Source organism: Erpetoichthys calabaricus, chromosome 1 (genome assembly GCF_900747795.2).
Source record: "Erpetoichthys calabaricus chromosome 1, fErpCal1.3, whole genome shotgun sequence".
In the NCBI taxonomy this organism is placed as follows: Eukaryota; Metazoa; Chordata; class Cladistia; order Polypteriformes; family Polypteridae; genus Erpetoichthys; species Erpetoichthys calabaricus.
The window spans coordinates 210,836,089-210,850,225 of record NC_041394.2 but is presented as its reverse complement, the minus strand read 5'-3'; the positions used below and the strand labels follow the sequence as shown (position 1 = coordinate 210,850,225).

At 36.1% G+C, this 14,137-nt stretch overlaps 1 protein-coding gene across 15 annotated transcripts in view; it reads right to left on the bottom strand.

The window, feature by feature from the left end:
* The window catches only part of foxp2 (forkhead box P2), a 613,104-nt gene that overhangs the window by 93,177 nt on the left and 505,790 nt on the right, over nucleotides 1–14,137 (bottom strand). For all 15 annotated transcript variants that reach the window (XM_051928699.1, XM_051928702.1, XM_051928698.1 and 12 more), the window contains one exon: nucleotides 12,950–13,039. In XM_051928699.1, coding sequence (XP_051784659.1) covers nucleotides 12,950–13,039 — 90 coding nt within the window. The remainder of the gene's footprint in view (nucleotides 1–12,949; nucleotides 13,040–14,137) is intronic.

The following is a 14,137-nucleotide window of genomic DNA, read 5'->3' as shown; positions in this document are numbered from 1 at the left end:
ATTAATTTAAAGCAAAACAACAAGATGTGTTTTGTTTGGAATGTTTCCATTTAAAAAAAAAACATTCCATCATTATGTAAACATTTGATGCAATAGGTCTGGCTTGCTGTCAATTCCTTTAATGTTACAATGCAACTTGTGTACATCTATGATAGCCTTGCCTATTAACAGGTATAACTGGCAAGTGCACTAATGAAGTGATGAATTTTTTAAATAACAAAATCATATGATTTTTGTTTTCCCATTTTGCTGGAGACCTCCGGACATATCCCTGTGGACCCCAGGTTGGGAACCATAGGTGTAGGAAACCGTACTCACGGACACTTTGTTTTTTTTTTTTTGCAATTTCTCTAAATGAAAGGCCTATGCCGTTTTCTTGCCATTATCACTGGAATATTGTCTAAATAATACTTCAGAGGGTGTTATAACACAGTCTGCTCCAAATCTGTTTTAAGATAGACTAAAGGTTTTAGAGCTTTAATTGCTGTAGAACATCTGTAGGTGGTAACCTATTAGTTGTTCACTGAAGAAGGCCCATTTGTAATATTCTGATATTTCCTTTTTTCAGTTTTTGCTAACCTAAACTTTAACCTAAACTTATCTTTTCACCATTTTAGGTCATTCATTGCATTTCAACTGATGAAATTTTAAGAAAAACTGGTAAAACTGAAGTATATATTGTAAAAGACAGGGGGCGTCACTGATCCCCAAAACATGTAGAAACACCACACTAAACAGTCCCAGGGGCAAAGTAAGGGTTTTTACTGCACAAAATACCATACTTCCAGATCAATTCCACAATCTTTCAATAAAAACCCCTCTTTTCCTCATACAGGTGAGCTTTGCCTTGTTCCTCCTGACTCTGACACACTGGAGGAGGCTGGAGAGCTGGATATCAGACCCGTGAGTACATCTGCAACCAGGGCATTGCTCGGCAAAAGCACTTCCAGGTCAAATGGAAGCCTCCTGAAACAGGGAGTCCCCCTCTCCCTGCAGCACCCCCTGGCGGTACCAAAGGACCCTGACAGGACTGTCCCTCAGGACTAGGACTCCCATACAACATTATGGGCGTCTCTACTGGGTCCATGCCTACTGAGCACTATTATCTATTATGCTGGAGGAGGAGCTACTCTGGATGCACCAAATCCTCCATATTTATTATCCATTAATTTATCCCATTGTATGGGATGTTGCTTCAGTTCCATCCCAGCCGGGTTATGCCGCATATTTTATATATATTATATATATATAAAAACATAATTATTATTGTCTTTTGTTGTTTCAGATTGTTATTGTTTTCATAAATGTGACTGTGTTGTTGATAACTACTGTACTGTTGACCCTGAAGCCCAATTTCAGTGTAGTGCATACAATCTTGCATTTGACTTTCGAAAACAAAATAAAGATAGATAGATAGATAGATAGATAGATAGATAGATAGATAGATAGATAGATAGATACTTTATTAATCCTAAGGGGAAATTCACAATGCTATGTTCAGGCTGTAGCTCAATTCCCACTTTTTCACTTATATGTGACACAGATCTGATCGATTTATTAGAGAAATGTGATCCTTAAAAAATGACTACATTACGTTTGTAACCAAAGTAACAGTCAGAATTTTCTTTTCAATTTCTTTTCCTTGACAATATGGGTTTATGAATTCTCAAACGTCCTGCAGTAAAATGATGTGATGTAGCGCAGAAACAAGCATTTGCTTATTAGGACAAGTCTCTCTGTTTTTAATAATTTGAGCTCGTGTGATACAGCAGCTATGAGCCAAACAGAATGCAATAGCCTCAATTGAGTTGCTTGTGGCCTTTCAAGCAGGAGCTTTTTCTTATTAATGACAGCACCATCATCCAAAAAACATGGAAAGAGCAACAAGGAAAGAGCTAACTATAAAAATGTTAAAGTGGGGTTCTACATATACACTTTATACACACACACTCATTATTATGGATGTCACAATAACAGCATTTATTCGATATACATAACATATATTCGATATGACAGCAAAAACAGACATCTCATTCAATAACTTATTAAAAGTTCCTCCATTATTTAAGTGAACAGTATTGTGCCTTTATCTGTAATAGAATTTCAAATTTATGAATACTAATACAGTAGTAACAGCAGCTTTAAAATATTAGTAAATCCATCAAGTTAATTACCCAACTATCATTTAGGTAAACTACTATTGACTTTCAGAAAATACAATGCAGGGCTTGAATTTTACTGTATGATAGACATGGGGATTCTCCCAGTGTCTAATTATGTTGCCAATCTAAATCAACTGATTCTCACTACAAAAGACAATTCAGAGATCAGTAAATTGGCTGATCCCAAAAAAAAACAAACGTTTTTTTTTTTTTAGCATTTGCTTTTCTAAGCTTTACAGTAATGTAATTGTGGTGTTGCTTTGCACACGGTATTAAGATAGTTTAACTTTCACATGTAAACAGAGAGCAGTAGGGCAGATTTTACCAGAGAGACAGAAGATTAGAATAAACAGAAAAAGGAATCAGAGGAGGCATCCTGTGCAATTAGACAAATGGCAAGAAAAGCTACTTTAATGAATTCAGACCATTTTATTTTGTCCTTTAATTACAAGAAATACTGCTTGTTTGTGTTTGAGGAGAGCTGCTCACATTTTCAAATAGACAAAGAACAGATAGATTAAGTGGGCGGCACGGTGGCGCCTCCCAGCAGCCATGAGTCGAGGTAATTCTTGGTAGCAAAAACCAATCAGATCGCTTTCTGCTACCAAGATTCTACCAAGAATTGAAAGCTCGGGCCAATCGCGGTCCGTATCAGCTACCAAGAATTGACCATTCACAGCCCGGTTCGGCTACCAAGAATTGACCAATGATGGCTCGGTTGGCTACCAAGAAGTGGCGAATCACAGCTTGTGTTGGCTACCAAAACTCAGAAAGGGTGGGCCAGCCTCTTGTCAGTTAATGTATTCTGCAAAAACTTGTTCGAGTCTGCATACAGACGCTTTGCGATTTGCGTTTCATTTTGAACTTTCTAAAAATGTTACTCAGGAGTGTCGGTTTGTGCAGATATATTTACATTCACGTACACATTTTTGAATGATTTTTTAACCATTCTTGGTGCAGTTTATTACATTTATTAAATATGTGTGCAAAACGTGTAAAGACAGATATAATAATGTATAAATATAATAAACATTGAATTGCATAATCATCCATCCATCTATCCATTTTCCAACCCGCTGAATCCGAAAACAGGGTCACGGGGGTCTGCTGGAGCCAATCCCAGCCAACACAGGGCACAAGGCAGGAACCAATCTTGGGCAGGGTGCCAACCCACTGCAGGACACACACAAACACACCAAGCACACACTAGGGCCAATTTAGAATCGCCAATCCACCTAACCTGCATGTTTTTGGACTGTGGGAGGAAACCCACGCAGACACGGGGAAAACATGCAAACTCCACGCAGGGAGGACACGGGAAGTGAACCCAGGTCCTCCGGTCTCCCAATTGCGAGGCAGCAGCGCTACCCACTGCGCCGCCCTGTATAATCATAGTTTCATTTTTTATACTTAACACTAATTTCACAAATCGTTCATATCAATGCTAATACAGAAATATTATAGTTATACTCGATATTAACATTGATGTTATAAAATATGCTTATAAAATAGTCCTACACCTTTAATACTCGGACGATTCTAATCGTGCTGTAGAACAGCATATATATGGGGTACAGGTCGTAACGTTTTATTTATTGTGTCTGTTGATGGCGTTCTCATTTGATAACCAGGATTCGGCCAGTTCTCTGGCACTTTTAGTACTGGCCTTAAATCTTACTTGTACATTGTCCCAGTTAAACGTATGTCCTGTTGATTTTGTATACGTATAGATCTGTGATCGTGAGTCCTTCCTTCTAACGGCGTTACGAAGTTCCTGTATGCGAGTTGCAATTCTTTTTGATGTTTGTCTCATGTATACCGCTGGGCAAAAACTGCATGGAATGCTATAAACTTCGCTTTGTGTTTCTGCTGTCGATTTCTTATTTTTTGCGTTGAAAAGGGACAGTGCACAGATTGTTTGCGGGTTTGTGTGCTATTCTGATGCCTGATTTGGCCAGGATATATATACCGTATATAAAAGATGATCCACTGTGGCATCTTCTGACGGGAGCAGCTGAATGAACAAGAAGAAGATATATATAATTAGCTAAATGGTGTGTGTGCTGTTTACTATAAGTATATAAACATTTCTCTTCGCAATATTTCCAAATATTTATTTTTACCTACTTCAAATTAATTAAATGTCAGCATCAACTAGAATATATTACTTCCCAAATTTTATAAATACATACAAACACAAGGCTGTGAACTATTACATTGTGCTTTCAGTTTTATTGTACCCCTCTTGATTATCTTTGCGGCCGTCTGTTACCATGGTAAAGGTGCTATATAAGTAAGTGAAATTTGTTATAATTATGATTCAATAGAATTTGCAGGTAGTTTGTTTAATTGTGATTTTAACTATGCTTGTTGTCCATGTGTTCCTTAACAAATCAATCAAACAGTTTTTGTTTAATCAAAAAATAAAAATAAACAACTAAATCTGCAAAGTAGAATTTAAAGCACCGTTCGTAGAAGAGAAAGTTTAAAAAAATATATATTTTAGAGATATATTCTTCCATTCAGCAATGTGCCATGAGCGGGATTCGAACCCGGATCTCTATGATAATTCTTGGTAGGTCGTCTCTCAAGAATCGCAGCTGTACCTCGACTAATACGCGATATCCTTGGTGCAGTGGGTAGCGCTGCTAGCTCGCAGTTAGGAGACCCGGGTTCGCTTCCCGGGTCCTCCCTGCGTGGAGTTTGCATGTTCTCCCCATGTCTGCGTGGGTTTCTTCCGGTTTCCTCCCAGAGTCCAAAGACATGCAGGTTAGGTGGATTGGAGATTCTAAATTGTCCCTAGTGTGTGAGTGTGTGTGTGTGTGTGTGTGTGTGCCTTGCGGTGGGCTGGCGTCCTGCCCGGGGTTTGCTTCCTGCCTTGCACCCTGTGTTGGCAGCGATTGGCTCCAGCAGACCCCCGTGACCCTGTAGTTAGGATATAGCGGGTTGGATAATGGATGGATAGATTAAGTTGAAATTACTGCTTAGTTAGCAATAAGTAGGGAATCCATTCCCGGACGGGTTTATCCATTCCCGGGAATTCGGGAATCCCGCATTTCATTCCTGGGATCCCGGGCATGACACAGTGCATGGGCATCTCATTTGTGAACGGTTTTAGAACGACCAACACTTATTTTTAATAAAACTACTGCAATGTTGACACAAATAAAAGACTAACCTTATCTACAAGCAGTTCATGCTGTCATATAAGTACATGTACCTTTAGTTGTGGTAATAAGAACAACAAAAACGTACAAAGCACAACCTCCTCACAGGTGGCGCAGTGGTAGTGCTGCTGCTTTGCAGTAAGGAGACGGTGGAAGATTGCGGGTTCGCTTCCCGGTTCTTCCCTGTGTGGATATCGCTTTGAGTACTGAGAAAAGTGCTATATAAATGTAATTTATTATTATTATTATTAACAACATGTTCAGCGTGCAGTCGTCCAGGCAAGAACACACCTTCGTGCAGAAGTAAGCCAGCTAATAAGAAAGCACACTCTGCCCCCACTGAAGTAGGCGGCACAATCATCAGATACTGATACACTTCTTCTAAACAACACCCGCACTTGCCGTTGCTCTGAAACACCGCCATTTCAGCTTTTACTGATGCATCCAGTTTCTTGTCATCATTCTGTGATGGCAAATTTCTTGGCACAGATAATGTGGATGCAACAGATTGACGCATTAGTTTTAGATTGAAATGCAAGCTGCAGCAATGGCGCCACCTTAATTATTTTTAACTATAATTCTGTTATTTCTTGATCGATTTTTACACGCTATATATGCGAGCGTGGCCGTTCACGTTTTCCTGGGAATTACAGCAGTTTCATTCCTGGGAATGCGGGAATGAAAAATGTCCGTGAATCCTGGGCTCCCGGTAATTGTGAGCCCGGAAATGGATTCCCTAGCAATAAGCACGTTAGCTTAACATCAAAATTTTACTATTTTACTTGTAAACTTACTAAGCATATTAGCCTAGTATCTTCTTGATAAACAAGTTATGAATATTTGACATATTTGTGGCTTTTTAAAAAAGCGTGTACTGTTTTTATAGATTTGTGTGACATGCAGTATAAGTTTTCATAAGAAAAAAATACTACACAACTAAAGCAGTAATCCATATTTATAATTACACATCAAGAATTGGTAAATGTCTAGCTGGTATACAGGAGAAAAACAAAAAAACAAAATATTAATTTGTTCTGTTTATGTAAACAACAAAAAAAAGCTGTAGTGCAATTAATGACTAAAATGATTAAAATCTTTAAATGCCTGTATACAGTATTTACATTTAATCATTGTTTAACTGACAATATCAATTAATTGAATCAATGTGTGAAAATATATGTATTTTTGTTAAGACAAATTTCGAAAGCTACTCTTTTAATTTAAGCTCTGTATCAGATAAATACAATACATAACAAATTACACATGACAGTTTGTAATAATGAACAGCATTTTGTTTTCTTTATTTCCACAGGTATACATATTTTCTCAACATATTAATTAAAAAGGTTGGTATTTTAAGGGACTTTTGTTTATTTTATTGTTTTCATGGTCACTGAACAATAAGCCTACGGAATTTAATTTTGTTCATAAAAAACAAGTAACACCTGTGGTCTATAGTTTAATTAGTATAGAGAATAAGATGTCAAGATAAAGGGAAAAAAATCTGAATTGGTATTTGAATCTGCCAAAACAGTGACAGGATATCAATGATTGGTATTGGCCCTAAGAAAAAACCTGAATGGGACATCCCTAGTATCAACAAATGGGAGGATTTTATAATCTTGTTGGGATTTCAGAGTAGGATTTATAAAAGAATGAAAGAATTATTGACTTCCTGATTGTGTGCACTTTCTAAACTTCTTCTCTGATGTTTTCACTCCAAAAATACTGCTTAAAATTAATGCTAAAAATAAAACTGCAAACCATGTATTTGTTCTTTTGAATTAGTGAAATCTGAAATAATTCAGGATATCTTCATTTAAACAAACTCTAAGTGTTTTTCTATTAACATTCTTTTAAATGTGGTTTACCAGAGAATCACTCTGTTAGGTTTGTAATATTTGCTATTGTAAGGTTTACATTAGCATCATTAGCTTGTTGTAAAACTTACTGAACAGTAACATTTTACCAGATGATTCCACTTGATTCACATTTCAAATGTCACAAACACCTGGTTTATTGCATTTGCCCCAATGTTAAGGCATTGTGTGTGAAATCAAACTTGTCAGGATTACATTATTATCACTATATCATAAATCCTGTACATCAGTTTTTGCTGTGCTGTTTTCAAAGTATCAGAATAAGTAATCAAACTGTTATTGCTTAGCCTGTGTACAAATCCAGAATTAGAATATTAATAAGACAACGTTATCTGCAGTGTAACTGATGGATTGCGTAACATTTGCCAATGTACCTTTCAAATATATTCACTGTACTCGTCCCATTTTGGGGGTTATCGCTTTTGCGGATCGTCTTCAACAATTAAGTATGTTGTTTTGCCAATCCTACTAACTGGCATGTCTCTGCAATACTCTGTGGTTTGAAGCACTAAAAAATTGTTAACTTTGGTATTATCAAAAGGAGCAACACATTTCATCAATTTAGACAAGCCAAACAGCCACTTTGTCTGAAACCTGCCTAAATTTTTACTTGCTACAATTTCTTCCTACATTGCACTGTGCACGACAGTGGATACAGTATATGCAAGGTTTCCCCCACAACCCTGCACTGTATAAACTGGTTTGAAAATGGATGTGTGGATGTCTTTAATGTATTCAGAAAATGAATGCAAAGCCAAAGTTCCTTTTTATGAACTGTGTAGGACATAGTATTCAAAAGTGACTGGTTACTCCGTCATTTTATTACCTCTTACAAATCTGTGACAGTTTCAGTTGTGTAATGTTCAATTCCACATGGTTCTTTCTGCACTACATGTCAAAAGCACTCCAAAACCTTTCTATGGCCACCCACCAGCTCGACTACAGATGCAGCTTATAATAGAGGGGTCATTTTTGAACTTCTGAAGGTTGCATAACTTTCAGATGTACTTTCATTATGTACAGAGAGAAAGGGGGACAGAATAGATCCCTAGGGTATCTTAACATATAATTCTACAGCCACACAAATTATGTCATTAAATATTCAATAATGCTGGACCCAAACAAAAAACAGCATCAGTGAGTCAGATCACCTACTTTCAAACTGAAATAGTGATGCATATTTTCAATGGCTCAAGGGCATTCACCACAAACTAAATTGTTGAAACAAGAAGAAAGGAACAAGTGAAACAATAAACAAACTGTTAAATGTTAGTCAGACGCGTTACTGAATTATTAAGCTGCCATATTTATATATACATTATTTATAGTGTTTTCCCCCAAGAATTTCATAAAATAAAATAAAAAGTAAATGTTAAGAAATGAAAAAATCTACACAGAAGTCTTCAAAAATGTTAATCTGATAAGTTGCTGTTTAGTAAATGAAAGCACCACCACCTTACAAAAGTAGAGTTATCTGTCAAGTTGCTCAAAAGTAAACCGGGTTTATGACTGAACATACACAATGGCACCAATCTAAACAATTTAGTCAACAGCACAGAGGTAAGCTCTAACCTCATTTTGCAAAAGTCAATAATTAGGCACTCAGGGGTGTGACTCCAGCCGAAGGTGTTGGCATTGTACAACTCTGTGAAAATATTAACTATGAGGTTAACTCCAATTTTCTCATCTTTAATTAAATGCACATGGTACTAATGAGGTAACCCACTGTTCCTTGATAGCACTTATTAGACGAGAAGAGAGCACACACTCACACTGCAATTTGAGCCTAAAAATAAAGTTGAAAATATGCTAATTGCTTGCATAATTTAAAATGGCACAAATTGAAGAACTTGTCATAATAAGAGAAATGGACTGCAAGAAGGCTGCATCTTCATTTTTCTTGAACACAGAGGGGTAAAAAATACTCTTTATTGCATTTAACAAGTTCAGAAACAGCTAAGCATTAAAAGCATCAGAGAGAATTGTCTATGTTCCATATTAAAAAAGGCAAGGGTGGAAGAAACAGCAAGGTATACAAGGAAACTAAAATTAGAAAGTGAATTAAAACTACTTTTCTTAAGCTTATCCGGGCCATAGTCATTGGGTAACTAGAGGTTACCAAAGTAATTATGGCAGACAAGCCCTCCTTTGTTTCCACTAGGGTTTAAGGAGTTTAAGACAGTGTTTTATCGAATTTTGGAATTACCCTAATTTTATATGTAATACAAATCATTAATATTTCATTATTATCATAAGGAGCCCTTGATATCACCAATAAAGAACTTTGGTAAACATCATTCCAAGGGGCTTTAGAGCTGCAAGGAAAATTTTTAACATTAACAGATTTTTAACATTAGAGAACTAGCATTATAACACTTATTGGTGGAAAGATATCAATACATGTTTATTTATCATATCACTTTTGCATAGATACATGCATCACAATAATTACTACATCCAATTATCTGCAAGCTGCGCAAAGGCCTCAAACAAATGACTTTGCCTGATGAGACAAGAAACAATAAAAAGAATAAAATAGGCTAAATTGAGATGGATTTTACATTTAATGTTATTGACATCATAAACATCAAAGTTTAAGTTGAAGGCATTTCAACATTGGATTATATGCCAGTTTTTGAAACAGGGAGTAAAACATTACTCAGTAACAAAAAGTGGCATTGTTTTTAAGAATCTGAATCTGGATCTGGATTAGAAAAATGTTAAAATTCTGGTTGGAAAAAAAAAAAGCAATCATCATGCAATGAATTATTTACTGACTAAATACCACCAATTTACTGAACCCTGTAATAACAAGTGAAAGATTTAAAAAATCTATTTCTACACTGTACATCAAGTATAAATGGCATACAGCATATACACAACACCATTGTATCCCTTGTCGGCAGTAAGTAATGAACATCAGTTAAGGACAATTTAGAGTCTTTCAACATTTAAAAGGTAACTACTTGTTGCATTTATACCAGACAGCTTCTGAACTAACATAAAGGTGCAAAATATATCCACTATACCAACACGCACAGAGAAAACTGTGACGCAAGGGCAAAACAATACTCCACTATGAATAGAATCCTAGATCACTGCTTTGAAAGCACACTAAAGTCAATACAATTTTTGAATATGGCAGTGTATTAGCTTTTCAAATGTCTCTTCAGATTGCTACTCTGGCTCCCTGTATAAGCAAATCCCTGACGTTTGCCTACAGAATAGTCAATGGGTCAGAACCTGAGTATATGGAGACACAGGCGAAGTCCTATACTCCGTCTTGCCCAAATTGTAATCTATGATTGCAAATTTATTAGCTATTGCATCTTTTCACTTGTGGCAATAACTTTTATCATCTGCCCTACTACACTTGCTGAACAAACAGGCCCTAGCCTAATGTTTACTAGGCCTGGGTAAAAAATATTGATTTTATGATTAATCATTATTTTTTGCTTAAACGATTAGATATTGATTCTTAAAGTCTGAATATCTATCCTGCTCTCTTACTATATGAAGATTTTTGCTCGTCTTCATTTTTGGTATCTGATCCAGTAGAAGTCCCTAAAGTGTCTGTTAAGGTTTTCTAAGAAAAATGCACTTTAACTTCTCACAGAATGAGACCGGTCTGGCTGCAGGTAGGATAGCATAAAATGGTGTGTCCTCCTCCACTGAAAGCAGCGCTTTACACACTTAAGATAGATGAGTGGAATTCCCAGGGATTCAAATGGTGCCTCGGTAAAGAACAAATGGATAAAAGCAAAGCCAAATATAAGCTGTATAACTCAGAAGTTAAGTATTGTTGTAACACAACGAAATTTGAGAAATCATTTAACCTGACCTCACCCATAAACACAATCTTAGTCAACATCCAGTTACAGCCTAAACAATTTACACTGAAGATGGCAAGTAGCTTCAACCTTCTGTTTAATTTTCCTTGTGCCCAAAAAAATAACAATGTATAGCAGTTTGTATCTGTGAAGTTATGAGACCCTACACCATTGTTGAAAGCGAGGGCTTTCGACAAATGATACAGGTTTTCAAACAGTGGTATGCTATACCAACCAGAAAGCCAATGAGCACAGTGAAGTTACTGTACCTAGGCTTATGAAGATCTGAAGCACAGCACTGCCATGTCTCTCAGGTCAGTGGAGAGAACAGCCCTAACAGATTCCTACCTGACGAATCACATGTCACTATATTTGAAATTACGCGGCAACTATGGAGGATGTGTTGCAGACAAGCTCGTTGCATGCCAGTCAGACCGGGAGCAACCTTTCTGCCTATAGAATACGCAGAGCTGGCTGCTGTTCCAAAAACCTCTCTAGCATTTCCAATGTGCTGTTCTATTGTGTGACCGCATCAATCACAACTTTGTGTGTTGGCAGGTCCAATAAACGTTGCTTCACTTTAAGCATGTGGGAAACTATACTGCTACTGTGAAAAATGTTTGCAATGCACCTCACCTGGCCAAGCAACCGGAGAATTGTTGGAATTTTTAGAGCAGCCTGTGATACCAAGGTAAGCTTGGGCACAAAGCAGCCGGCATGAAGTAATACCATAAGCTGTTCTGCACAGATCATGTTGGTGGTGTTGTCAGTCACGATGGCTGGTTCTTTTTCTTTTATGTTCTATTCATCCAGCACCACTGTTAACAAGCATCAGCACTAGATCCTCATTTTAAATAGCTTCCTTTTTGTCTGAGGAGGAAGTGTGAGGACACATTTTCGAGACTGACTAACGTGACTGCTAAACGTGAGCAACAGAAGATCTGTGTAACTTGTAGAATTATAGAAAGACACAAGTCTTCCCACTGTATCTTTAATTTCAACTAATTCAAGATTATTTTAAATGTCCAATAAGGGAATAAATTTGGCTAACAGTTTATTTAAAGTGTGTTTACATGGAGATTTAACACACATGAATAGGTTACTGAATAATATTCATTACTCAAGAAGCAATATTTGATTATTTTATAACAACATTGTTTGTAAGATGATATAGAGGTTTTATAAAGTAGATGCCATTGCACTGTATTAAAACAAGGAGCCCCCCATAACATGTGTGGACTTTGATGTAGCAATGTATGCATGGTTAAGTAATCTCTAAAAAAAAAAAAAAACCAAAAAAAACATCACTTCTAATATATCAGTGCATGCTAATTCAGTCAAGGTAAAATCGATATCAAATTGAATCGGGGCATTGTGAATCGGAATCAAATCAGGATATTAGTGCCAATATCCAGCCCTAATATTTTACCTCTTTCATAAGTGGCTTTGGAGAAAAGTTTCTGCCAAGCAAATAATTGCAAATGTAAATGTAAATATATTTATTTCCTGAACTTCTCTTGTGCAGCATTTTAGTCTTAACATGTAACAAAGAACATCAAGTCATTATGACAAACTAAATAAAACCTATTTTACAAAATATTCAAACTGCTCTTACATGTTAGACTACCCAAGTATAGAACTTTGTGAAATACTATAGATTACCTAGAAAATCTAATCGAGCCATTTTGACATCTATGGAATCCTTGAGAAAGTGTATAATAGTATTTGTATAGCATAATATCTGTTAGAGTTTGTAAAAAGCACTGCTTCTGTCATCAGTGTCAAACTCACATTTGAAAACACTAATGGTAAGATTGATATTATTCATCATGTCAGAGAGCTCATCTTCCTGCAACCAACCTCAAATGAGCAAATATTCATCTGTCCAGTAATAGTTAATATAAGCTGACCTGCAGTGGTCGCTGTTTGTCGTTATTCTTTGGAGATTTTAATCCACTGTTTTGCTGCTGCAAAAGAAGCTGCCGTGCTGCTTGTATTGCCTGCAAAGACACATTAGAAAAAATAAATGACTAAATGCAGAAGGAAACAAAGCAATCCTAAAAATAAATCAAAATTTTTTATATTGGAATCAATTTAAAATTCCTATACATGGTAGCTATTCAGCTTCAGCATGCTTTCGCATCATGCACCTTTAAAGCTCGAACAAAAGACAAGTATGTTAAAATGGACAATATTGTGGCAGTTATAAATCTATTGATATTGCTACAATAAAAATATAAAAACAGATACTTTTTCTAAAGTACACTTCAAGAAAAAATGCAAACGGCATTCACCACGTTGACCTGTCTAGTGTGTGCTCAACTGAAATGCCCACTCCTCTGTAAATTACAAGGCAATTTGCATATTCATAATATCAATTTGAAGTAGAAGCAGAAGATGTGAAGTGTTACCACAAGCTGTAATTAAATTTGACAAATCAACATCAGATTATCTTAGAAGTGAATTAACTAGGATTTTACACCACAGATTTGAAGTGCTTTCCATAATGCTACAAGTTAAAATCTTTTTTCCTGTAACTAAAATATATTCCTGACAGCTTCCTACAAAAAGAATGAAGACCATTAATTCTGGAGCCCATTTTATCATTTTTTTTTCTGGGCTATTTGTTTAAAAAAATATAAAAATAATATTCAAGTTATGCTTATTAAACTCAAAGTAAAATATTTCTATATGAAAGAGTCTGTAAATGGACATTGAGAGCTTACACTGAATGCACTGCAATGTACTGTTAACTGTAAATTTATAGTCCATGGCCACTTAATTTTATAGAAAGATTATAGTAGTAAAGGGACTGGTATCAACATAGTTGCTGTTAGCTTATCTTGAGTTTTGGTAGAAAATATGAAAGTTTAATTAGTATATTTTTAAACTTATTATATATTACCATCTCAGAAAGCTTTTGCAAAATATCCTCTGCTAGCTCAAGTCCATGAGAGGCGTACTGTCATATTTGTTAAAGGTACGCTCTTAGTCAAAGCACTTGTATTCTTGCACAAATTTGGTTTTAATAATGACAAACTGCCATCTACTCAGCTAATCTTGTCAGGAAACAGTTTACACAACTAAAGACTCATGCT